Consider the following 27,164-nt stretch of genomic DNA (forward strand, 5'->3'; position numbering starts at 1 on the left):
TGGCCATACAATACAACTCCTTAAAAATGTGGTGAAATTACAGGCACCAACATCAAAGAAATCTTTAATCTTAAGTGGGAAAAAAATGCAATACATAACATGATATGATTTTTAAGTTTCACGTAGTAAACACAAGTAGTAAGTCCTATAAGGACACATCCCAAACTTAACAACGATTACTTCAGAGGTGAAATGAGGTGTAATGCTCTTTTTTTTTTTTTTCCTTCTAACTTTGTAGACTTGTGCTTTTTGAATTAAACACAAAATAAGTTTGTTGTTGCTAGGTAAGAAAACAGGCAGGTGAAAAGGATTCTCAAATATACAGATGAGCAAACTGATACCTGGAAAGACAGGTACTGGACTCAACAGATAGAAATGACACTGGAAGAAACAGGACATTTAGCATACGCACAAGCAATACACTTAAGAGAGATGCAGGGGAGTACTGCGTCCATAAAAGAATCAACTGGAGATTCTAACGCCCATGTGGAAGAGAAAAATGCCCAAGAAGAGCCAAGGAGATTTTGAAAAAGAACGAAGAAGTACTTTCCTCCCAGATATCAAAACAGGCTATAAAGCTATAGTGGTTAAAACAGTGAGGTATTAGTATGAGCACAGAAAAAATACATCAGTGGAACACCACTGAGAGTCCCAAAACTAACCATGTAAGTAGAAGAATTTATCACTTGATAAAAATAGCCTTTTAAATCTGTGGGGAATTTTGGTATATGCAATAGAGGGTTTTGTGTTACTTGGATATTCCTTTAGAAAAAATTAGATCCCTCTCTCATATAATTTTTTAAATTTATTATTGAGAATTAAATATAAACACCAAAACTATGGTATGCGTTTAACATTAATGTAAATAAAACAAAACCCACAAAAGTTATTAGGGAAAAGATTGAAAGCTTTGATTACATAAAAAAAAAAACTTTTTTGACAAAAGGCATCATAGGCAAAGTTAAAAGACATTTGAAAAACATATATGTTATGCAATACATATAACATAAGGGTTTAATACCAAAATATAGAAAACCAAAAAACCCAGTGCTGTCCAGTCGATTCCGACTCATAGCGACCCTACAGGACAGAGCAGAACTGCCCCATAGAGTTCTAAAATCACTTTAAGAGAACAATACAAAGTACAGAAGGTATAACCAGGTTATTCAGAGTAGACAAAACACAACAGCCAATGTAAACATCACCAATATTTTGGGAAACCAAAACAACCATTAGATAAGACTTTCCACCTATCAGGTTGGCAAACATTAAAATGCTTGATGGTTTCAAGTGTTAGCAAGTATGGAAAAATGGCTCTTTCAATTTCAGGAGATCAAATCAGTATGACCACTTTGACAGCCATTCGGCAATATTTATTAAAATTAAAATTACGCATGTACTTTGACCCAGCAATCCCACTTCTCTGTGTTCATTTTAGAGAAAACAAGCGTGTGGCTCGAGGCTTGTATGAAGATGTTCACTGCAGCACTGTTTACTACAGCAAACACATGAAAATCATAGTCACTAGGGGAGTGGACAAGTGTGAGGGGTCATAAGGGGGCTCCATTTATTTCTGCACTGTCTGAATCTTTTGCAATGTATTCATGTATTGATTTAAAAAAAACTGTTGATTAAGAAAGAAGAAACCAGAAAAAAGTTTGTTGTTGTTTAGAAAGTACAAAAAAGAAAATAACTACCCAAAAAAATTATGTTTTAGGAAAAATTGAATACTTATGAGTCTCTCTGGCCATGGAAACACTAGAAGGTAAAGAGCTACGTAACTTGTAGAAGACCACTTCTTCATGCCAATGAAACCAAGGTTTCTATTACATGTTCCTGAATGTTTGATTGAATACTGAAGATTTACCTCAGAAATAAAATCTACAACTAAAATTTAACGTAGAAATCAAACAAGGTAGCTTAGAAATAAAAAAAAAAATAGTGTCTGATGTAACAGTCCCCAAAATCTCAAGCACCATCTTCCCAGCCACTGTTTCAACCCCCAATCACTGTAAAGTAATGCCTATCTTCTAGTAACATGTTAATCTCCCTTCTTCCAGTTTATTTTCACCCTTTCATTCTGGTAAGGACTGCTAAACTCTGGATCATCTGGGAGAAGAGCATGCTGCTCTGCAGATTAGGGCAGCCCTCTGAGGCCATTCCAGAAACGGAGGATCGAATAATGACTAGTTTCGATGGCAAGAGTTAATTAAAGCCACTGGCAGAGTTCTGCAAATGAATCATCGGATATAACAAAAATCGCTTCCCTTCCTTTCTCCATCCCCCATCTTCCTGCCTTAAATAAAACAAACAGTACAACTTAAAGCATGGCAGCTCTTTCATCTGACAAGGAAATGAGTAGAGCTAAAAGGACAGCTCTAATCTGCCAGGCAAGAAGGAAGGAAAACCATTTAAAAAGTTTCTGCAGGTAAAGATGGATCAAGGGAAGCAAAAAAAAAAAAAAAAAGCACTTAAATTTTAAGATTAAAATCAGGCACGCTGATCTAAGCTATGGCTCAACCGTCTTCCCATGCCCGACATTACGAGGTCTGGGCCAGGGATTCTGCACACAGGTAACCAGACCAACCATTTCCTGCTTCAACACAGAAGGCAGAACTGGAAGTCGTTCTGCAGGTGGGGTGGGCATGCAGCCACAAGGTAGTTTTTTGGGTTCTGCATGAGAAATGACTCAGTCAGTTCAACACAGGTATAGTTCCTATGATGAGCATGGATAGCCTCTTAATCTGTTGGAACAAATCTATAAGCAAAGGTGTACACAGCACCGTAGCTCCACTCCCAGAAAAAGACTATGCTTAATTTCTCAGATTACACATAAAATGAAGCTTACTAAATTTTAAAAGAAAAATAATTCAGTCATCTCTGTAGCTGGCCCAAGGCCATGTCTCAACTCTTTTATTATCAACTGACATTGATTATATGTATACAGCCTCTTCTTCCTAGCACACTCATGGGGTCTTCAGAAAATATGGCTGCAGCAGTCCCAGAGATGTGCCTGGTAGCAATTTACAGAACTAGGAGTGGAGAGAGAGTTCATCACCAAGTTTCTTTGGGTCAAAATATCCAAGTACTGCACAACAGGGTGGTTTATAAAATCAAAACAACTAATATAGAATGCACTGGAGTTTCTAAATTAAAAATATATTTAATAGTAAATAGATATATTGAAAGGCCATTAAGCATAATTCACATATGGTAATTTCACTCATTCAACAAATACCTTCTACACATATTGGGCAATGTACTTAGCAATGAGGTTACTAGAGTAAATAAAAACAATTCCTGCTTTCTACTCCAAGTTATTTCTAATGTTTGACCAAGAATCTTCTAATCCCTTAAAACCTGCCAATTAAAATAGTCCAACATCCTAAAGAAAGTCATTCTAACCACACAGCTTAATCACAGAAAAAAATTGAACCATAAGATGAACAACTCTTTACTGAAGTAAAGCAAGTCTGAAAAATGATCTGTGTAATGAGGCCACTAATGAAATGGGCTGGTCCTAGAAAATTACTTCTAAAGTACTTAAGACAGGCGGAGAGGGGAGAGAACCTAGAAGCTGCCCTCTGGTTCACCAGGGCCTCCCATCAGAAGCAGATTAAGTAGCATTTGTTATTCGTTCATGTGTAAAAATTTGAGGTTCCCTCTGAGCTTAAGGTTTAGCACCAGATTTATATAAAATGAACACTAAGATATCAAATCACAGGTTTTTTTTTTTTTTTTGATTCCCAAATATCACACAAGAAAGGACCATAACCACATTCAGAAGGATACCAGTTCCAGAACAGCATATCCTGTTATTAAGATTCAAAGGGGAAAACACGAATGCCCATCACACACTCAGGAATACTCACTTTGACTGGGTCTGTTTGGTGATGTTCCGAATGGTGGCACCTTCTTTTCCTATAATTGCTCCCACAAATTGGGTGGGAACCAGCAGTCGTAGAGGCAAGTCACATGGTTTCTGCTTGGACACCGATCCTGGGGATCCCTGCCTCGATGAACCCCTCTGCCCAAACCCACGGCGACCTCGGGGCTGCTGGGAGGCGTTCTGCTGGGCAGCCATTTCATCAGGGATGTAGGCCACTTTCAATGTGAAGCTCTCTAACTGGAATCCATTCAATTTGTCTAATGCTCTGAAAGTTGATAAGGGGAGGAGGATGAAAAGAGAAATCAAGCTACATAATAAATCTTCTAGCAAAGCAACACCCTCCTTACCCACTCAGGACTGTTGCCTCTAAAATGTCTGAATAAAGCCACTAAACAAGTGGCCATCCCAGAACCTGATTTTGTTCTGAAGCTTTAAAACACACGTAACACACACTTTTCCTTTTAAGTACACATAGGGGGAAAAAAGGCAGACTGGCTTCCAAAGGAACATGTTTGTTATCTAGCAAAGAAAAACAAAATTAAAAAAGAAAAAAAAAAAATCAAACGCTTGATTAAGCATTTATCTATGAGGTTAGTAACAACCTAGGAATACCCAGACAGCAAGAGAGAGAAATGAGTGGGTAGACCATGTCCTGGCTAATCCTACTACTAGAAAAGGCTTTAGAAATACATGCCCATCACTTTACTCTCTAAAAAACCCAAATATTTTAAAGACATTTTCAGAATTGGAGAACAAATATCTCTAAACCACTCCTAGGAGATAAACAGAATTTAATACTCAGGATGGTCAATCATTCCACAAATTCTCAATACCTGTTACTGAGCCAGGCCCGAGAAAACAGTGGCGGTCCCTGACTTTGCAAGGTTTATGATATGATTTGGGGCAGAGAGGTAGAGGTGGTGGTGAATCAAAAAAGAAAGTAAAGCTATTTTCCATCTTATCTATCTATCCATTCATCCATTTATTTTGGGGAGAAGATTTCATTTTTTGCCTTCCACTTTGAACTTTATTAACATATATATGGAAAAATATTCAATTCATAAGCACACAGCTCAATGAATTTTCACACGGTAAACACCCATGTAAACACCAGATCCAGAAACACAGCAGTAACCACCCCTCCTCTAGACTTCCACCACCACAGATTAATCTGCCTGTTTTTGAATTTTATATAAAAAAGTATGTATGAGTACACGTACTATGTACTTTTTTAGGTCTGGCACCTTTTATTATGTAAGATTCATCCAAGTTGTTGTGTTCTATCTTACCTACGTATTTTAAAAGAACACAACAGTAAAAAGTTGGCAGAGATTTCAAAAGCACACATAAACACTCTCTTAATAATACATACCTTTCTAACTCCCCCATACACAACAAAACGAAAAACAAAAGAAAAAAAGATCCTACACTCCCCCCTAGGGTTACGGAGATTCTATTCCGGTGGGCCCTGAGGTCAGCCAGGCAGAGAAAGAAAAACAGGTATGAAAATGGCCTCTCACTAGTTGCTCAGTGTGGTCATTTCTGGCTCACACACAGCTTTCCTTATTTGGAGATCTACTTTCCATTCTTGCTTTAGATGGAAAAAAGGAAAAAGAAAGAAAAAAATTCTTATTGAAAAGACTCCAATCAAAATACAAAAGTAACATGAAATAGCTTTCACCATCACCAACCCTCCCCAGAACCATTGTTAACCATGATGAATTCACAACCAGACTGGTCCTTTCCGTATGTTACACATGTGCAGTACCTTCCTTAAAAGCATGATTAAGATGCTGATGTACATTATTTTATGGCTTCTTTTCCTCAAATACAACTTGGAGATACTGCCAAGTAATTTCTATGTCAGAGGGCACTCTTTCTCGAATTGTCATTGGGCGACAGTAGGCATATATACTGCAACTTATTTTACAAAATCCCTTGGTGACAGAACCTTAACATATTGTTCCCTGCTTTCTTCCCACCTTTTTTTTCCTATGGGAATGTGGATCAAGGACTCTAAGATATTTTGGTTATTTCTGAAAGAACATAACTGAAAACTTATAATATATCTATGGTGTATGTTTATTATAGAAAAGGAGTCTTGGTGGCACAGTGGTTAAGCACTCAGCTGCTAACTGAAAGGTGGGTGGTTTGAACCCACCAGCTGCTCAGCAGGAGAAAGATGTGGCAAGTCTGCTTCTGTAAGGATTCACAGCGTTGGAAACCCTATGGGGAGTTCTACTCTGTCCTATAGGGTCGCTATGGGTTAGAATGGACTCAACGGCAATGGGAATCGGTTTATTTATTATAGAAAGTCGAAGCTGTAAAAATTTCAACTGATTAGCTGTTCACTCAAAGCAACTTTACACCTCAACAACAAAGACAAATAACCCAATTAAAAAATGGGCAAAAGATATGAACAGACACTTGACCAAAGAAGGAATTCAGGTGGCTAGCAGACATGTGGGGAAATCTTCACAATCACTAGCCATTAGAGAAATGAAAATCAAAACTGTAATGAAATACCATCTCACCCTGACATTACTGGCACTAGTCAAAAACAAAACAAAACAAAACAAAACACAGATGTTGGAGAGGTTGCGGGGAGACTGAAACTCTTATATACTGCGGTAAGAATGTAAAACAGTACAACCACTATAGAAAATGATATGGCGTCTCCTTAAAAAGCTAGAAATAGAAATACCATATGATCCAGCAATCATAATCCCTAGGAATATATCCTAGAGAAATAAGAGCCATCACATGAATAGACATATGCACATCCATGTTCACTGCAGCACTATTCACAATAGGAAAAAGACGGAAACAACCTAGTGCCCATCAACAGGTGAATGGGTAAACAAATTACAGTACATACACACAAGGAATACTACACAAAGATAAAGAACAATGACGAATCTGCGAAACACCTCACAACATGGATGAATCTGGAGGGCACTTTGCTGAGTGAAATAAGTCAATCACAAAAGAACAAATATTGTACGAGACCACTATTATAAAAACTCAAGAAAAGGTTTACACACAGAAAAAAACAATCTTTGATGGTTACGAGAGAAGGGGTGAGAAGAGGAGTCAGTAAATAGTAGACAAGCGTTAACTTCGGTGACAGGAAAAGGCAGCACACAATATAGGGGAAGTCAGCAAACTTAACCAAGGCAAGTAATAGAAGTTTCCTAGACACATTCAAATACCTAGAGTGACTGAGTTACTGGGGCTGAGGGCTGGGGACCATGGTCTCTGGGGACACCTAGGTCAACTGGCATAATATAGTTCATCAAGAAAATGTTCTACATCCTACTCTGGTGATCCCTACCAGAGTCCGGGATCTTAAAAGCTTGAGAGTGGCCATCTAAGGTATCTACTGGTCCCATCACGTTTGGAGCAAAGGAGAATGAAGAAAAGCAAAGACACAAAGAAAATATTTGTCCAGAGGACTAATGGACCACATAAACCACAGCCTTCACCAACCTGGGCCCAGAAGAACTAGTACCACCACTGACTGCTCTGACAGGGATCACAACAGAGGGCCCCAGACAGAGCTGGAGAAAAATGTAGAACAAAATTCAAAGTCACAAAAAAAAAAAAAAAAGACCAGACTTACTGGTCTGACAAGAGCCTGGAGGAAACCCCGAGACTATGGCTCCTGGATACCCTGCTAACTCAGAATTGAAGTCACTCCCAAAGTCCACCTTTCAGACAAAGATTAAACAGGCCTATAAAACAAACAGCACACGTGAGGAACGTGCTTCTTAGTTCAATTGAGTATACAAGACCAAATAGCAACACCTGCCCAAAAGCAAAGACAAGAGGCAGGAAGCGACAGGAGAACTAGATGAAAGGACATGGGTGGAAAGGGAAAAGGGGAGAGTGCTGACACATTGCAGTGATTGCAACCAATGTCACAAAACAATTTACATATAAAATTTTTGAATGAAAAACTAATCTGTGCTATAAAAAGAAATTTTTAAAAGCAACTTAAAAACTTTTCAAAGGCAGGAGAAAACACTATTGAAGGTTCTTTAAGAAAAAAAGAATAAAGCTGAACCCAATGAAAAATTCAACTCTATCTATGGGCATAAAAAAAACGGTAAAGTTCACCCTTATATCATTTTCCACCATAAAACTGAGTGTTGCTAGCTTAAGAAGAGAGTAAGTAAAATTTGACTTGGAATTACAACAGGAATGTCACGATAAATACCTTCTTGCTTGAGAGACAGACACAGACCACATCCTTCTCCATGGGGATAAACAGGAGTAAACATGTTATGTCACCAGATGCTTCTATGTATTCTGGGACTATCTAAATAAAGTCACTCATGTCCCAAGAAACAACTGTCACAACTTGACATAAACTATAACTGCCAAACTTCATTTTGCTGCTTTAAAGACGTTTTCCTTTGAGGGGAAAAAAATGAGATTCGGCCACTCAGATGACACGATGCTGTCACAAAGTGCACTGTTTCGTCCCCAAAGGCTCCAAACTCAAGCTGCTCCTCTCAGAGAGGAGACCGCCCGTAGTGTGTGTATTAGACGGTACAACTGCCAACTAAGCCTAGGACCTGACTCCCCAGACCACAGTACTCCAAACTTGGACACAGCTGAAAAGATGCAAGCGTAACCAAACTATTAAGCAATGGCCTGCTCATGACAGAAGAACCAAAGTTTCTGAATTTTAAAACAATTGCTGAAAACCTTCCCATGTATAAAGTTTGATATTCACCTATGTCATTTGGTGGTCTGTGGAGTTCATGGGAGAATAATTATAATATTTTCAGCAAATCTACTGTACTTATATTTATATAAAAAACTCTTCATTGTTCAACATAACCATTCAAAACCTACACAATCAGTTCCAACAGAACTCAAGGATGCTTATTCACCATGTGTATTAAGGGTGTATTTCCATTACTTGACTCTGCTTTGATGCTTTAAAGGGTCATTCTAATAAGGTGAGCAGTTTTGCTAGCTAGTACCACTTAATTTTATTGATAAGAACTTCATTGGGGTGGATCACATTTTAAAGTTGAAAGGGACCTGAGAGATAAGTAGTTCAATTCTCTCATTTTGAAGAGGAAGGGGAGGGGGATGAAGGGAAGAAGAAAGAAGGGAGAGGAAAAGAGGGAGGAGGAAGAGGAGGGAGAAATGACACCAGGAGAATTTAAACTTATCCAAGGGTACACAGATGCAGATTGGAGTAGTGAAAAAAAGCATGGACTAGGGATCAGAATTCTAGCCTGGCTTAAACAATAAGTAGTTGCGTGACCTTGAAAAGATCATTTTCCTGTTGGCGTTAGCTTCTTCACCCATAAAGCTAAAAGATCAGATTTATGGTCCCTTTCAATGCTAAAATCCCACGCCTAAAATCTCCTTTTCCTTATTCCCAGGTGTCACTGCTGTATCATACGGGCCCTTAGAAAATGAGGTTTAGCCATTACTGAAAAGTCATACAACTCAATTTTCCCTTTGTACCAACAAGAGGTTGGTGCATACAATTCAGCAATACTTATCAAAAGCCTGGTAATACCACTGCAAGGGTTTTTCTTAAGGGAATAATCAAACATAAAGGTCAAATATTTACCTATAAAGAGCTTCATTACTAAATTGGTTCTAAAAGCTAAAACAACTCCAACAACCTGGATGAACCACAGAAAAGTGGATACAGAAACTGCAAAGACGAACTACTGTGTGGAGATCACAAATTGTATAAACATACAGATAGTCCCGGACTCACAACGGGGCTCCGTTCTAACGACTCCAATGTCAGTCAGTTCTGACTTAACTTGAATACTTTTTTTTATTATTATTGTCTTTTATTATCAGTATCTTCATAAATCCGATCTTTGAACATCTGTGAGTAAACATCTGAGAATAACTGCAACATTGTATATAGTACATATTACTAAAGATAAGATGTACAAAAACAAAGGAAAAAAAACCACTGATGGTCCTAAGTGAGGTTCATTGGAACTTCAGTAAGTTTTAAGTCAGGAACTACCTGTATTTAATGAAAAAACTATGCACAAAACTATTTATGTAGAATGATCTTTGTCATTTTAAACTTCTGATGCATGGGACAAGGTCTACAAAGCTCTACAGCAAACTTTACAGTGGTTATATCTGAAGAGCAAAATGGCAAGAGATTCCGTTGTCTTGCTGCTCTATATGTTATTTCTTTTTCTATAATAAATCTTCTATTAACACAAGTTTTTAAAGCTTCAGTTTGAATTCCCTCCTCTTGCTATTACCAAGGTGCTTCATCCAACGCTTCTAACCATAACTACATACACCTGATACAGAGATCTTCAAACTGACAGAGAAAGGATCTACAACGATACCAGTAAAATAGTTTCAAAATAATGAATAAATATTCCTGCTCTCTCACAAAAATAAACATCAGAAGCACTTAAACTAAACCTCTACAACTTTTAAGGGGTTATTTCTCAGTCACACAAAGGAGTCTTCCAAGGACTAATGTCTCTCCTTGACTATGCATCTGAGCATCGCTGGAACAGGGCAGGAAAAGAGACACTCCAGAGACCTCAGCCACTCTTGCCCAGAGTAAAAAGAAAAGATGCATCCACTAAATACATACTTCAGGGTATAAATTCAAGGCTTAAAGTTAAAACAGATGTATGATATTTTCCTTATATGTGCTATTAATCACTGATTTTTCTTAGCCACAAGGTGGCAGGAACTTCCAAGTTAAATTTTGTCTTAGCGGCATAGCCACATTGAGGAAACTTCCTGAAGTGGCATTCACAGAACTCTAATAAAAAAGCAACTGAAACACTTTTTAAACTAGGTTCTCTAACTCCTCAGTATCAATGCTTGTTCATCATCTGAAATGGACAGTACCTATCCAACAAGAACAGAGTATCATCAACGGTAATGAAAAACACTTTCGTTATGCTCTGCGTACAGTCAGGGAGGTTGGAGGTGGCCCTGAACTTCCAAAACTAGCCAACTTTTATGGTGGGAAATGAGGACACTGATTTTTTAAAAAATTATAATAGCATTAACACCTGAGTTCTCACTACCTTCAAGGTATTATGATGAGTATTTGGGGGGCATTATTTTATTTCTTCTCAACAGCCCCATGAACTAAGGGCCATAAATATTCCCATATTACGTATGGTAGTGAACCAAGGCCAAATGATTGACTTGACCAAAATCACAGCTAGAAAAACGGCAACAAAGTCCATTCCAAGGACCTGGACTATGGAACAAATCCTCTTAACCTTTTTTCTCTACTCTCACCTTCACAAGCACACTTAGTTACATAGATTCCAACAACGGATGCTAAGAAGAGTAAAGAGGTCAACTGAAAATGTCAATTAAGCCCCCATTGCCTGAAGATGTGCCCTGCCCAGCCCGCTAAAGCAATGAAAACGGAGTGGAGAAATCGCAACAGGATGGTTTAGGCAGCAGGTGATCATGTCAGAGCACAGGTCTGTGGAGCATGTCCTGGAGGGTCCAGCCTTCCCCAACTCAAGCCTCTCCAAGCTGCTCCAGAAGAGCCCAGAACCAGTAGGTCAAACAAGAGTTACTACTTTTTGATAAGACTATTTTCTACGAATATATGCATGAATATATCAGTTTCTTCTCAGTCTTCATTCTGTAGCTGAGAAAACTCAAGCTCAGAGAGGTCATGGCTACAGTCAGGGCTGCCTGATTCTGAAGTCCATGTTTTCTCCACTACATCCAATGCTTCCAATTTAAAATTAATCTTCCTCATGGATAAAAATGCACTGTACTTTTCTTACTAGAAAACTTTGTCAGTAGATACCAATTTTCACAACACTGTATCACAAAACTGATTCTTCCATTCTTTTCATTTATTAACTTTTGCTGAATATCCAATCTAATTCTCCTTGAAACTTTTAATTAATTAAAAATTAATTAAGAATTCTTAATTCTTATAAAATAACAACTTGGGCAGGAACTAAAATTCAGTGGTCGCTCTCCTACTACTCTCTCTCACCACTGGCAGGCACGTCCTGGAGGACAGGGACTTTGCCTTCATTCACTATCAACTTTCAGTCAAGAGTACTCAAAAAATATTAACTGACTGAATACTAGAATAAAGGCTATAATGACTATTTCCCTAATTGAAATACCCAATTTATTTGTTTAGATTACCTGATTATCTAAATTGCACAATTCCTAACAGCCTTTTCCCCCTCCTTGGGATCAACAGTGCCTTGTCAACCTCTAACAACCACCGCAAAGTATTTTTAGAAGGGTATCCACATTCAGCTTGCCATCATGTTACGACTATTTTCAGTAGTAATTCTGTCTTGACTAGCCAGTCTTACTCTACCTGTGCTTCAAGCAGGGGCAGATTAACCAGTAAGCATAGTGTGCACTGGCTTACAATAAGCAAGGTACACAGAAAGATGTAGTAAACCTCAGGTGAAACTGTGCACTGCAGGTTAGTAGGTAAGCACAAGTAAGCCTGTGCGCTCCTTGCTCATTGGCTAATCCATCCCTGTGTACTTATACTCAATGTTTTAGGCAGACAGATAATAAATAAATAAAAGTTAAATGTGAGTTAACTTATCCCTACTAAATTTTACTTTCTGCCTCTTCGTAGCTAAATAGGTTGCTTCTCCAACACATGTTCTCTCACCCAACTATATAACTGTTAAAGTAAGATTTTTTTTTCCCCTTTATAAAACCAGATTCAGTAAGTTTTCAAACGGGAATTAAAGTATCCTCTGACAATCTATAGTATCCTTGAGTTTATCATATGGTCCATCCAACCTGGACTGGGCTCTACCAAATATTCACTATAGATTTTTGTAAAGACGGAAACATGTAAGACAAAGGGAGCCCCGGCTTTCTCACTATCCTCACTTTTACCACCCAAACTACTGGGGATATAAAATGTGAAATTTTCCTGTTCTTCCTCTTACTTGATATGGTTGAAAAGCAATGTCTGTTATAAAAAACCCATTTGTTTTACAGCTCAAAGTACAAATGGCTAATTTCTAAAATGCCCAAAAGGCATCCTATAACCTGTTAAATTTTTTTAATGGACAAAGGCTCAAACAGAAAGAAAAACAGAATGCTTTTATACATATTAAAAGATGTTCAGTCTCACTTACGAGAGCAACAAGATTAACAGGGTGAGATACCACTCTTCACCTACCAGATTGGAAAAGTTTGCTAAAGCAATGTGTTGAAGAGAGCATGGAGAAACAGACTCACAAGAACTGTTGGGAAATTAAACTAGTTCGAGCTCTATGAATGACGACTTGCCAGTATCTAACAAAGTTTAAAATGAACATGTATCTCAACTCTGTATTCAATTTCTGGGAATTTATCCTATAGATATACTCAGACAAGTGCAAATGACGTAAAAGAGGATTCACTGCACCATTGTTTATAACTGTAAGAGTCTGGAAACAACTTAATATCCAATTTGGGATATCTATATAATCAAATTCTGTGCAACTATATGTGCAAAATACTCCAATGTTATGGTATTATTTATGTAAAAAGGAGGCAAAATACACACATGTATTTGTCTTCCATGTGGTTATCTCTGAGGAAGAGGACAGAGTAGTTGCGGAATAAAACCTGGAGGGAAAATTTGCATTGTGTACATCTTTGGATCTTTTAAATTTTGAACAACGAATAAACCAATTTAAAAAATAAAGCTCCATCTGTGTTATGCAAAGTTTTCATCTCCTCCCTAGCCCAATCTTTGTTTTCCTAGCCCCTCCATGACTGGGCACTGCCTTTGTCGACTTAACTCGATTCTTACTCCAAGAGTTCGTTTCACCCTTTCCCTGTAGGACTCAAGCTCAGCCAGCAGGGTCTTTTCTCTCTCTCTTTCCCACACAGATGGTAAAGAGTCTGTTTCTGCCTATACTGTGATGCAAAGGTCATTAAGGCTTCTTGGTCCGTTGATACTCAAGGCTGTGCTGTTGGAAATCTTGTGTGCCATCCCTCCATGATCCTGTTCTGAGAAGCAATGTACATGGGACCCATTTTGTCTCTCTAGTGCTGTTCAGTCAGTTCATCAGACCACTTCCAAGGCTACAGAATTAGTTCTTCCTATGGGAGATTTTTTTTTTTTAATGGGAGATAGTTTGATCTGTGAAGTTTTGCCTGTCAATAGCACTGGAATATACTTTTTCCATAAATCTAGAAGCAAATCACTTTAGCCCAATATCTGCACACACCTACACGACAACAGTAATCATTAGAAAAATTAGAAAGCAAGATGACTTAACATTTAACGTTACTGTTAACAACTGATCAACTTACCGGCTTTGGAAGAAAACAGCAATAATGTATGTGTCATACCAATAAGAAAAAAATCTTTATGTAATTTGGCAACATTATCCAGTCTCAGTGTTTTCTGCAAATAGTATGTAATTCAACTTCATACTCTTATCACTACATTATTGGCATTAAGAATATACTGAAAATGCAGCAAAACTTTAAGGAATGCAGATTCTCACTAGGCATTCAAACTTTAAAAAGACATGATTTGGGGTCTACAGAAGTTTCTTTCTGCTACCCACCAGACCTTCCCCTAAATTACAAAATCCACAAAGTTATTATTTTTAACCTAGTTGTTACATATAGACAAAAAGTTTTGAACTGCTTACTGTCTAGCTTGGTCCTTACTGGAATAGGTTACATTTACAACTGCAGTCTCCGAGTCAGTGTTCACTACAGGAAGAGAAGAAAAACGAAAAGGGAAAAAAAAAAAAGTTAGTTTTCTTTCTACTTCCTTCCTTTTACAAATTTGAAAGCAATTTAGAAGACATGTACCTTGCTCACAGCTCTCCACCACTCCATACTGGACTAGTAAACTATCCAGCACCTATCAGGAGGGGGAGAAAAAAATGATAAATTTTGCATTTCCCAAGTTATTAGCAAGGGCAGGAGTATGTTTTAAAATCACAAAGTGATTGTGATGAAAAAGAGCCAAAAGATTAACTGGAGCTTTAGTGTACAGAACTTAGGAAAGGCCGCCACAGACAGGACATTTGGTGGCTTCTCTCTCCCGCCCACCCCAGATCCCTGACTTTGAATCCACTTCCTATGGCTAAACCAAGAAGTCAGAACGGCTCAGGAAAGTGTCCAAAGCCTCAGCTGCCTGAGTTTCTGAGGTCGAAGGAGCATGGAGCATATGTTTTTCATACATACACGAACACTTACCATACTTCCTCCTTGTATATACAAAGTCACATGAGACAACGGCCCCAATTAAGAAACTAAAGTTTTATCTGTAAAGACATTCCTTTTCAAATAACTTCCTTTTAGAGCTATAAACGGGTATAACAAACAGATTGCTCAAGGCAGGCTACCAAATGAAAAAAGAGCATAGATGACATACTACCTGGAGTCGTGAATTAAAAAATAATGTAGTATCATATAAATAAATAGATGATTTAAGTGTAAAAAGTAAACATTTCCAAATCTACATTACATTGGAAAATATACAATTTGAAACTATGTTCTTAGCATCTTTCCTGCAGTTGTATTACTATACTATATATGTTATTCTAACTCAGAGGTTATTAAAACAGTAACTATTATTTTCATAGTATAAACTACAAATGTACCTCTCCATCTCTGTATAAACCAAACCCAACTGACCCTAACTTCTGAGAAATTAACAAATTTTTCTTGAAAAATAAAACAGGTTTCTATAAATTTACAGCAAACCACATACTCACCAACTTAATAACAAAATTTGAAGGATAGTCCCTTGAAAATGTTTTCTGGCCCCCTGAACATAGTAAAACATTAACAACACACTAAATAAATTTTTACAATAATTTTTGACTGAACTAAGAAATTTCGCCTCTATCTTATGTGGTATTTTCTAACGGCTTAGGCTTTTATTTTGTCTACCGGTTCCAGTTGAAATCTTTAATAAAGTTTGTTTTTGGATGAACTTTTTACTTTTTTTAAACAGGATTACCACATATTTGGTGAATGGAATTGCCCTATCATAGTTAATTTTTGGCATGGTAAATTTCCTTTGAGTAGGACATACTGGTAGTAGCCCACTAATCTTTGTTTTTATTACAACTGTTAAATCATTACACTTAATATTTAATTTTTCTTCATAACACTTAACTGATACTACATTCAGTATTCTTTCTTAATTCTGAAAACATCATTCTTAATTCTTTCTAAAAGCAATTTGTTCAGTAATTAGATACATTATCTCCACACAGTTTAGCTTATACCACCTTAATTTGTATTATTCTTGGGATAACGCACAAATTAAATACTTGTGATCTATATGCAATGTTGACTAAACCTGCAATAATAATGTTAACAGAAACTAATGTTCCATAAAAGCCCACTGTTGAAAAGATAGTGTATGTGTGTACACATGAAAATTTTTATGTCTCAATTTTATGTATCATACATAAAAACCAAAAACCAAAGAAAACCAAACCAATTGCCGTTGAGTTGATTCTGACTCATAGCAAGCCTACAGAACTGCCCCACTGGGTTTCCAAGGCTTTAATCTTTATGGAAGCAGACTGCCATGTGTTTCTCCCTCAGAGCTGCTCGTAGTTTTGAACTGCCAATTTCATTTGAGTAGCCAAGCACTTAACCGTTGTTATCATACATGTGATGAAATGTTTTAACATTAAAAATATCAAGGACAGAAATAGAAAAACCAACCCTCCACTTTATATGGAGTGGTAAGAGGCCCCAAAAGCTATAACGTTGAAAGAAGAACAAGGTAGGAGGACTCACATTTCTTGATTTTAAAACATACTATACAGCCACCATGGTGGCGAGGTGGTTAAGGGTTCAGCTGCTAATCAAAAGGTCAGCAGTTCAAATTCACCATCCTCTCCTTGGAAACCCTGCAGAGCAGTTCTGCTCTGTCCTATAGGATCGCTATGAGTTGGAATTCACTCGATGGCAATGGGTTTGGCTTGGTTTTTGGTATACAGCCACAGTGATCAAAACAGCCTGGTACTGGTGTAACTGACACATAGACCAATGAAATAGAATTCAAAGTCCAGAAATAAACCCATACATCTATGGTCAACTGGTTTTTGACAAGGGTGCTTAAGTCCATTTAATGGGGGAAAGAAGGGTCTCTTCAATAAGCAGTGCTGGAAAAACTGGATTTCTATATGCAGAAAAATGAAACAGGATCCATGGCTCACCACATACACAAAAACAAATTCAAAATGGACTAAGAACCAAAATGTGCAAACTAAAACCACAAAATTCTCAAGAACAAGCAGGGGGTATGCTGTCAGACCTAGCTTTCAACAGTGGATTATGTAATATAATAACAAAAGTAAAAACAGCAAGACACAAAATAAGTTATGAAACCTTATAAAAATTTTAAAACTTTTCTTCATCAAAAGACTACCAAAAAAGTAAAAAGACAAGCTACCAACTGGGAGAATATCTTCAAAAACCGTATGTCCAACAATAATCTGATAACCAAAATATATATATATATATATAACTTCCAACAACTTAACAACAAAAAGACAACCAAATCAAAAATGTGCAAAGGACTTGAATAGACATTTTACCAAAAGGACATTCGAATGGCCACCAAACACATAAAAGGATACCCAGCATCATTAGCCATTCCCACCCACTGCTGTCAAGTTGATTCCAGCTCACAGTGACCCCATAGGGTTTCCAAGGCTGTAAATCTCCACGAAAGCAGACTGCCTTTTCTTTCTGACATGCGGAGCTGCTGATGGTTTTGAACCACTGACCTTTTGGTTAGCACTGGCCGTTAGACAGATGCAACTCATAACCACAATGATATACCGTTTCACTCCCACTAGGGTGGCTAAGATAAAACAAACAAGCAAACAGAAAATAACAAATGTTGGCGAGGATGTGGGGAAACTGGAATCCTTATCCACTGCTAGTGTGAATGCAAAATGGTACAGCCGTTGCAGAAAACAGTATGACAGTTCCTCAAAAAACTAAAAATGTTAACTACCACATGACCCAGCAAAAAGAAAAAAAAAATTTTTTTTTTAACCCATCAACAGATGAAGGGAAAAACAAAAGGTGGTACATATACAGAATGGACTACTACTCAGCCAGTAGGAGAAATGAACTCTTGATACATGTATGGATAGAACCTGAAGACATTATGCTGAGCTAAATAAGGCAATCACAAAAGGACAAATACTATATGACCTCACTTATATAAAAAGGAAAATGTATAGAGACCAAAGTTTAATTAGTGGTTACCAGCAATGGAAGGGAGGAGGAAAGTGAAGGTTAACAGTGATGGAGAAACAGCACTGACTGAGGGTAGGGTTGTATAGTTGATTTTGTAATTGCTGTCAATAAGTTGTACACCTATAAAAAGCTGAACTGGCAAAAGTTGTCTGATAGATATATTTACAACATCAAGGAAGAAAAAAAAAAAGAGAGAGTAGCTGCTAAGGCTGCTTATGTACAACCACACCTTATGGGATTTGGTTCCTTGGTTTGGAGGTTTAGGGCCATGGCTTCATGGGACTTACCAGTTAACTGGCCTAATAATGTGTTTAGTGCTTCTGTTCTACCTCCCAGTTCATTGCATAGGGTCTTAAAAGCTTGTTAGTGGCCATTTGAGGCACATCAATTGGTCTCTATTCACTTGGAGGAACAAAAGAAAAAGGAGAGTCGGAAACAGGAGGAGGACGTGGAACGCGTGGCTAATTGCCTCCATGAGCAACTGCCTCCTTTGCTCTGAGACCAGAACTGGACGGTGCCTGGCTACCGCTACTGAACATTATGATCAAAGATTTCATAGAAGAATCCTGATCAAAATGGGAGAAATGCAGAACAGAATTCCAAATTCTTATGAACTCTATCCATAGACTTTCTGGAGCCATGGAGAATGGATGAGCCCCTGAAACTACTGCCCTAGGATAATCTTTAAACCTTAAACCAAAAATATCCCCTGAAGTCATCTTAAAACCAAACAATAGTATAGCTTAACTAGTAAAACAGGTCTGCATTGAGCATTACGCTGTTTTAGGAACTAACTATATGGGATCAAATTTGACAAGAACAACTCGAAAGATTAGATAGGAACCTTAGGGGGCAGTGAATTTATGTTAATGAGGGAGGAACAACTCAGAAAAGGAGGATGAAAATGGTTGTAGAACTCAAAGAATGTAATCAACATCACTAAACTGTACATGTAGAAACTGTTGAATTGGTGTATGTTTTGCTGTGCATGTTCTCAACAACAACAACAACAACAAAAAATATCGAGGAAATGAACATCAAAATTTTCATGAAAATAAGGTTTAACACATACAAAACAAAATTACTTACATAATTAAAACATTCTATTCCTAAAATATAATAAATGCTACTGGCTGCCAACTGTTCCCTGGGTAAAATCTCTAGAAAGGTAATTAAAAACTATAATCATTTACACTAAATGGGGTAAATATTATTGTATGTAAATTATGCTGCAATAAATCTGACTCTAAAGAAAGAAACAAAACTATAATCCTTAAGAACAATATAGCACCAACCTCAGTCTTGGTTCCTGCTTGAGAACAAATTAGGAACACACATGAAGGAGGTTTATCTAGGCACCAAAGATGGATTTTAGTGTGTCCTTGATGGCTCACTGAAAGTTTTATGGACAGGTTTTAAGGCTAATCGCTACTGAGATAATTTGGGGAGGGGTTCAATAAGATTCCCAAAAGGGTTTCCAATCCCAAACACAGCACTGCTATAGTGACCAGCTTTCCTCTGATCTGTTAGGTAAGAGTTTGCAGGGATACGCTATTTCATGCCAAGGAGGGCTACCACACTACTCAAGCCCACTGAGCCCTCAAAGAGTAAACACAACTTCTTCCTTTGATGTTTTGCCTCATCTTCCATTAGGTAGGAAAATAAAACAAACATTCCTGTTATCTCTCACATAAACCACCCAGCCCCCCCTAGGTTCTTGTCTTCTTTCAGTTCCCAGAACATCTATATTTTCTACCTCTCCCACAAATGTTTCTTTTAAATAGGCTTTTTTATTGGTCTGAAGCCACCTGGATGAAAGGAGAATGAAGAACACCAAGGACACAAGGTAATTATGAGCCCAAGAGACAGAAAGGGCCACATAAACTAGAGACTACATCAGTCTGAGACCAGAAGAGCTAGATGGTGCCCAGCTACAACCGATGACTGACCAGACAGGGAACACAACAGAGAATCCCTGAGGGAGCAGGAGAGCAGTGGTCTGACTAAGACTAGAAGGACCCTGGTGGTCATGGCCCCCAGACCTTCTCTTGGCCCAGGACAGAAACCATTCCCAAAGCCAACTCTTCAGACAGAGAGTGGACTGGACAATGGGTTGGACAGGGATGCTGGTAAGGAGTGAGCTTCTTGGATCAGGTGGACACTTGAGACTATGTTGACATCTCCTCCCCGGAGGGGAGATGAGAGGGTAGAGGGTGTTAGAAGCTGTCTCATTAGGGGGAGAGAAATTGGGAATATGTAGCAAGGTGTATATAAATTTTTGTGTGAGAGACTGACTTGATTTGTAAACTTTCACTTAAAGCACAATAAAAATTATTTAAAATATGTATTTTTCATAAAAAATAAATGTGTCATTGTTTAGAAATAAATAGACTTTTATAAAAGTAAAACAAACAAAAAAAGACCTTGCACTGCACATTTCCAACACTTCCACAAATCTCTAACAAACCAAAATCATCACACATAAATGAATTTATTTTATGAAAACATTTTCTATGCTTACGGAACTGGCGCCATACAATAGGATTATTCTGCCATAAAAAGGTATAAAGATGGCATGCTACAATATAGATAAAGCTTGGAAACACTACGCTAAGTGAAAGAAGCCAGACACAAAAGACCACATGTGTGATTCCACCTATATGACAAGATCAGAATAGGCAAATCTAAAGACTCAGAAAGTAGTAGATTAACGGTTGCTTAGGGATTGGAAACCCTAGTAGCGTAGTGGTTAAGAGCTATGGTTGCTAACCAAAAGGTTGGCAGTTCGAATCCACCAGGTGCTCCTTGGAAACCCTATGGGACAGCTCTACTCTGTCCTACAGGGTCACTATGAGTCAGAATCGACTCGACAGCAATAGGCTTGGTTTTTTGGTTTTAGGAATGGGGGGTTATGGCAAGAAGATAGGCAGGTAACAGATAATACGTTTGGGTTTCTTTTGAGGTAATAACATTCTAAAATTGACTCTGGTGATGGTTGCACAACTCTGAATACTAAAAACCACTGAACTGTACAATTTAAATTGATGAATTCTATTTCAGTAAAGTTGTTAAAAATAAACAAACAACAACAACCAAAAAATCCCAACTGGATGGGAAAGGGGTATTAAAAGCCATTTAAAGCTTCAGAGAAATATCTTGGTGGAATTCTCCCCTTTTATATATTTAGAAATTTATATCCTCAAGGGTTCATCTTTTTTTTTTTATCCAGATTTTCCTTACAAATTTATTTTTGTACATCTTATTTTTTCCCCTGAATTTTTTTTACTTTGTTGAGGATATACACAGCAAAACATAAACCAATTCAACAGTTTCTACTTTACAATTTAGCGACATTGATTACATTCTTCAAGTTCTACAACCATTTTTACCCTCCTTTTCTGAGTTGTCCCTCCCTCATTAACATAAACTCACTGCCCCCCTAAAGTTCCTATCTAATCTTTCAAGTTGCTCTTGTCAAACTTGATCCCATATAGTCAGTTCTTAAGACAGCATAATGCCCAATGCAGACCTTTTTTTTTTACTAGTTAAGCTAAACTATTGTTTGGTTTTACGATGACTTTAGGGGGTTTAAAGTTTAAAGACTGTTTCAGGGCAATAGTTTCAGGGGCTCATCCATCCTCCATGGCTCCAGGAAGTCTAGAGTCCATAAGAATTCTGTTCTGCATTTCCCCCATTTTGATCAGGATTCTTCTATGGAATCTTTGATCAAAATGTTCAGTAATGGTATTTGGGCACCAGCCAGTTCTAGTATCATGGCAAAAGAGGCATTTTTATGGAGGCAATTAGTCACACATTCCATGTCCTCCTATTTCTGACTCTCCATTATCCTCTGTTGCTCCAGGTGAATACAGACTAATGTACATCTTTTTGTACAACGTATCACATATGATAAATGCAAAGATTATCACTTTCATGAACCATAGGGTAAGATCAACATTACTAGGTAATTTGCCTACTTATTTTTTTTTAATTTAAAATATAATTTAAGTATAATAAACGACACAAACTTGGTGAGTTCTGATATTATATATATACTCATGAAACCATTATCATGATCAAGATAATAAACATTTTCCACATCCCCAAAAGTTTCCTTTTGCCCCTTCACAACTTAATGGCCTAATCTGTTCTTACATAAAGACAGAAATAAAGACAGTTCAAAAGCTATCTCTGTATCTCACATGTGATCAGGTTTCCTCCACAACACCTGATGCAATCCCTACCCACCCCCACCAGCACCCTACACAACTAGATAGATTTTAGCTGATAGATACTACTATGGGCGTGAAGTAACGCATACTCTGCAGATAAACTTTCTGCTGATTACTTATTCTTTATATTCACTGCTCAGGTCCCATCTCCTCTGAATTATCTGAACAAAGAATAACTGGCATCCCTGCCTCCAGACCAACATCCCATGATTATCCTCCTGTCAAAAGTGACTATCCTTCAGAACAGTGTCTGGTGTCTTAAAAGCTTGTGAGCAGCCATCTAAGATACAACTATTGGTCTCTACTCGTCCAGAGCAAAAGAGAAAGAAGGAAACCAAAAACTCAAAGAAGAAACTCGTCTACAGGACAGTCTACACGAACCATGGCTTCATCTATCCTGAGACCAGAAGCACTAGATGGTGCCCGGCTACCACTACCAACTGTTCTGATCAGGGTCACAAAAGATGGACCCTGATATAACAGGAGAAAAATGTGGAACAGAACCTCAAATTCCTTAAAACAAAAACCAGAAACAAACAAAAAAAATTGTCTTACTGGATTGGTTGAGACTGGAAACTATTGCCCTGAGATACTCTTCAAACCATGAACCAAAACTAATCCCTGAGGTTGCCCTGTAGCTAAATAACAGATCAGCTCGCAGAATAATGAATATCACCTGTAAGTATTATGCTCCTTTAAAAAAAAAAAAAAAGCACCGATATTAAGCCAAATGGGTCAACAATTACTTTTAAACAAAGATGAGAATGTAAGGGACCAGAGGAACTAGATTAATGGAAACGGAACACAGAACAACCAGTATGGAAATAATGAGAATGTTCCTGCATTGAGAAGAATGTAACCAATGCCATTGAACAATCTGTGTAGAAATTGTTGAATGGGAACCTAAACTGCTGCTGTGTAAACCTTCACTGAAATAAATTATTTTTTAAAATTAGTTATTTGAAAGTATTCTTTAAAAAATATGACTAGCCTTCAGTTGCTTCAAATTGTCTATAGAAATTATCCAAACTTCAACACAGCGTATGAAGTTGTTAATGATCTAGTACCTGCCTACCTTTTCCATCATCTTCAATATACTTGCCTTACACTTGTGCTCCAGCCACATGGAACTAAGCTTCCCTTTCACCCCCGGGTCTGGGTAAGAGCTTTTCCCTCCCTCCTAATCCTGGAATTTAAGGCTATGTCATTGTATAATCACTTCACTATCTTTATCCTCCCACTAGACTAGTGATTACTATCCACAGTGAAACAATTACTCGTCAGGTGTGTTACAAGTAATCTGTTCCTAACAGTTACATTACCTTCAATGCTGAAGCTGGCAGATAATTAATAATACATACACTATCATGGTAGATTCCAAGTCATCCTTATTTGCCTTACGTATTACATACCTGCCTTTATGTGTTTTGGAAACAACGGAATATTGTTGGGCTTTACAGTCTGTGTGCCAATCTATTGTCTGAGAGTCCCCCTGGAGCTGGGTCACCACTTCAGAGCAGCTCCTCCAAACAGCCCTACTAGATTGCCAACTCCTGAAGGCAGGAACTAGATCTTAGTTATACTGGAACAAGGCAAGGGGTTAAAAGAAGTCACAAAACAGTTTCTGTCCTATGGGCAAAGGAGGCTAATTCCAGGTTCCTTTAAAAGTCTATAGTAATATGAGAAAACAGGTATTTATGAAGAATTTATATAAAAAGACTCAAAGTGGAAAAGTCACAAGCATTACAAAGTCACAGTGAAATTAAAGTAAAATTCAAAGGACATTTAACACCATCTTTCCCCAACAAATACCTTGCCAAAACACATGCACACACACCTATAATCTTCCAAATACAAAAAACTAATCTCAGACTTTGGGAGGAGTTACCAGAACGAAGTCATTTTAACTGTTCCTCATTTCAACAGGAGTTGCCTCATTCCCCATGCAATTTAAAATAAATAAAATATAAAGATACAGACTGGTCAAATGGCATGGGGGGTGGGGGGGTTGTGTCTGACCTCTCTATTCACAAGAGGGAAGGAGAATCAAGATCAACAGCCCAACGCTGGTTCCTACGAGGCAGAGGTCAGGCATGCCTCCTCTCTCCACCATCTTTACCAACTCTGACACCAACCATCCCTCCCCCCCCAGGACTCTACTTCTCTGCTGGCCACACAGACCTCACAGACAATACTCACAATTATGGGGTTTATTAGGGAAGTAACAGGTTACAGTTCAGGTTAGGGAAGGTTCAGGATAGTTCTTCTATCAGAACAGACTCTTCCCAGCCGTGACGCAGGCACGCCTCTCTCCAGGCCCTTGGCCTCTGCCCGCTCAGGCAAGTGTTACAAAGCTCTTTTAGCTCTGCTGATCAGTGCTCAGAGGCACCCCACTCTGCCACTAAGACTCGGCCCAAAGGCACTCACAGCTTTCTTGCTCCATGGACCTAGAAGCCCACTGTGTCGTCTCTCGCCAGTCTCTCCTGCAATCATTTCTCTGCCACCGCTTCTCTAGCTCTCCTTCCTTGGTGGTGATGGGATCTTCTCTTTCCTGCCTGGGATGCCCAGCGGGACAGCAAAACTGACACACCCCTTTGGTGGGCCACAACTAGCCTATCTGCAAAAATGACTGGGTGGGAGTTACAAGACCACGGCAAGAAAGGCCGCACAAAAGGGATCCAACACACTGCATATGCTGAAACCAGTTCAGTCTTCACTTGGCTAGAAAACCAAAACCGTCCTTCAGTGAGCAAAAAGGTTTAACAACCCCAGGTCAATGGGCTTCCCTAGCCCATGTTCTAGGTACTAATTACTACACTTTCATGTACTTCAATCAGATAAAGATATTAAACAGCATTAACTTTTCTATATTTTACTAACAGAAATACTTGCAAAACTATTTTAGGTAATATTAAAATTAGGATCCTTTCTGACCACCTGCTTCCAAATCGGGTACTTTCTTCACCCCTAGAAGAAACCACTATCAGCTTGCTGGGCGTTTCCAGGCCATTTAATTAATTAATCAATCAATTAATTAATTAATTAATTAATTAATTAAATATAATAATAATAATAATAATACCAGACTATGAAAATGCATACCTTGGTAAAACTAACATTTTGAAAGCATACAAATCGTTTAGAAAACACAGCAACTCCAACAGCAAAAAGGGTCAGGAACACAATAGGCCCAAATGAATCACAGTTTTAAAATGTTAATACCCAGAGGGAAAAACAAAAAAAACAAACCCACTGCCATCTGCATCAATTCAGACTCATAGCGACCCTACAGGACAGAGTAGAACTGCTCCATAGGGTTTCCAAGGAGCGCCTGGTAGGTTTGAACTGCCGACCTCTTGCTTAGCAGCCAAGCTCACAGAGGAGAGCATTAAAAAAGGTCTTCTACAGGTGTTCTGTACTTCCCTGGTAGGAATGTTACCTGATATAATTCTAGAAAGCAATTTCACGGTATCTAAAATACATCATAAAATATTCCTACCCTTTGACCTGCTAATTTCATTTGTTTAATCATCACTAAAAAAATCATGAGGAAACTGGGTAAAAAAAATACGCAGATATGTTCACAGCTACATTAAATTGAGCTGAAACGAAAATAACTTAGATAGCTAACAATGAGTATGGTTAAGTCAATTAGCAACTATACATAAAATGGAATAATGTACAGCTATTAAAAAGCTGAAAGAGCCCAACTGCATAAACATGTTTAAAACAAAATCTTACACTTTCGTACTTCAATGGATACTATCAAAAAAGTAAAAGGACAGCCCACAGAATGGGTGATAGTTTCAGGGCTTCATCCAGCCTCCATGAATAGGCCCAAGTGAATTACAGTTTAAAAATGTTAATACCAATACCCAGCCCTAAGGAGGGAGGCATTAAAAAGTTTGTTTTTTAATTTAAGAATAGTTGTAATTTTGGACTTTATAATAACGTGTCAATATTGATTCATTAATTATAACAAACACACTACACTAATATAAGATGTTGGTAACAGGAAAAGCTGGTTGTGGGGTATACGGAACTGAACTATCTCTGCAATTTTTCTGTAAATCTACAACTATTCTAAAATAAAAATTTTATTAAAAAGAAAAGGAATGAAGCATTGATACATGCTACAACATGGATAAACTTTGAAAACATTCTGCTAAGAGAAAGACGCCAGTCACTAAAGGTCACAACATTGTATGATTCCATTTATATGAAACGTCCAGAATAGATAAATCCAGAGAAAGTAGTTTAGTGGTTGCGGGGGGGGGCGGGGCGGGAACGGGGAGTTACTGTAATCTGCACGGGGTAATGAAAATGTCCTAAAATTATATAGTGGTGGTGGTTCCAGAATTGAATAAAAACACTATAAACCGCTGAACTGTATACTTTCAGATAGCAAATTTTATGGTATGTGAGTTATATCTTGATAAGGTTATTAAAAACACACACACACTGAGATATCCCTATACACCTATTACAATAAAATTAAAAAGACTGATGTACCAAGTGTAGGTGAGGAACAGTGCAACTGCAACTCTCATACCCTGCTGGTGGCAACGTAAATGGTACAACCGGTTTGGAAAACAGTTTGGCAGTTTCCTAAAAAGCTAAACATATATCCACCTTATGACACAGCCATTTAACCCTAGACATTAACCCAAGAAAAATGAGAGCATACATACACACAGAGACCTGTACATAAATGTTCACAGCACCTTTATCTGTAATAGGCAGCTGAAAACAACCCAAATATCAACAGATGAAGTTGTATATACTACTGAGCCCCATGCACACAT

General features: G+C 37.9%; 1 protein-coding gene across 5 annotated transcripts in view; it reads right to left on the reverse strand.

Annotated features, from left to right (window-relative positions):
* IGF2BP3 (insulin like growth factor 2 mRNA binding protein 3) overlaps nucleotides 1-27,164 on the reverse strand; it is a 130,409-nt gene that overhangs the window by 25,374 nt on the left and 77,871 nt on the right. For 4 of the 5 annotated variants that reach the window (XM_064290074.1, XM_064290073.1, XM_064290072.1 and 1 more), the window contains exons 4-6: nucleotides 14,699-14,750; nucleotides 14,533-14,596; nucleotides 3,873-4,154 (exon numbers count right to left, since the gene is read on the reverse strand). In XM_064290074.1, the coding sequence (XP_064146144.1) occupies nucleotides 3,873-4,154; nucleotides 14,533-14,596; nucleotides 14,699-14,750 (398 nt within the window). The remainder of the gene's footprint in view (nucleotides 1-3,872; nucleotides 4,155-14,532; nucleotides 14,597-14,698; nucleotides 14,751-27,164) is intronic. The other variant, XM_023544351.2, reaches the window with a different exon arrangement.

The sequence above is a fragment of the Loxodonta africana genome, chromosome 8 (genome assembly GCF_030014295.1).
Source record: "Loxodonta africana isolate mLoxAfr1 chromosome 8, mLoxAfr1.hap2, whole genome shotgun sequence".
NCBI lineage: Eukaryota > Metazoa > Chordata > Mammalia > Proboscidea > Elephantidae > Loxodonta > Loxodonta africana.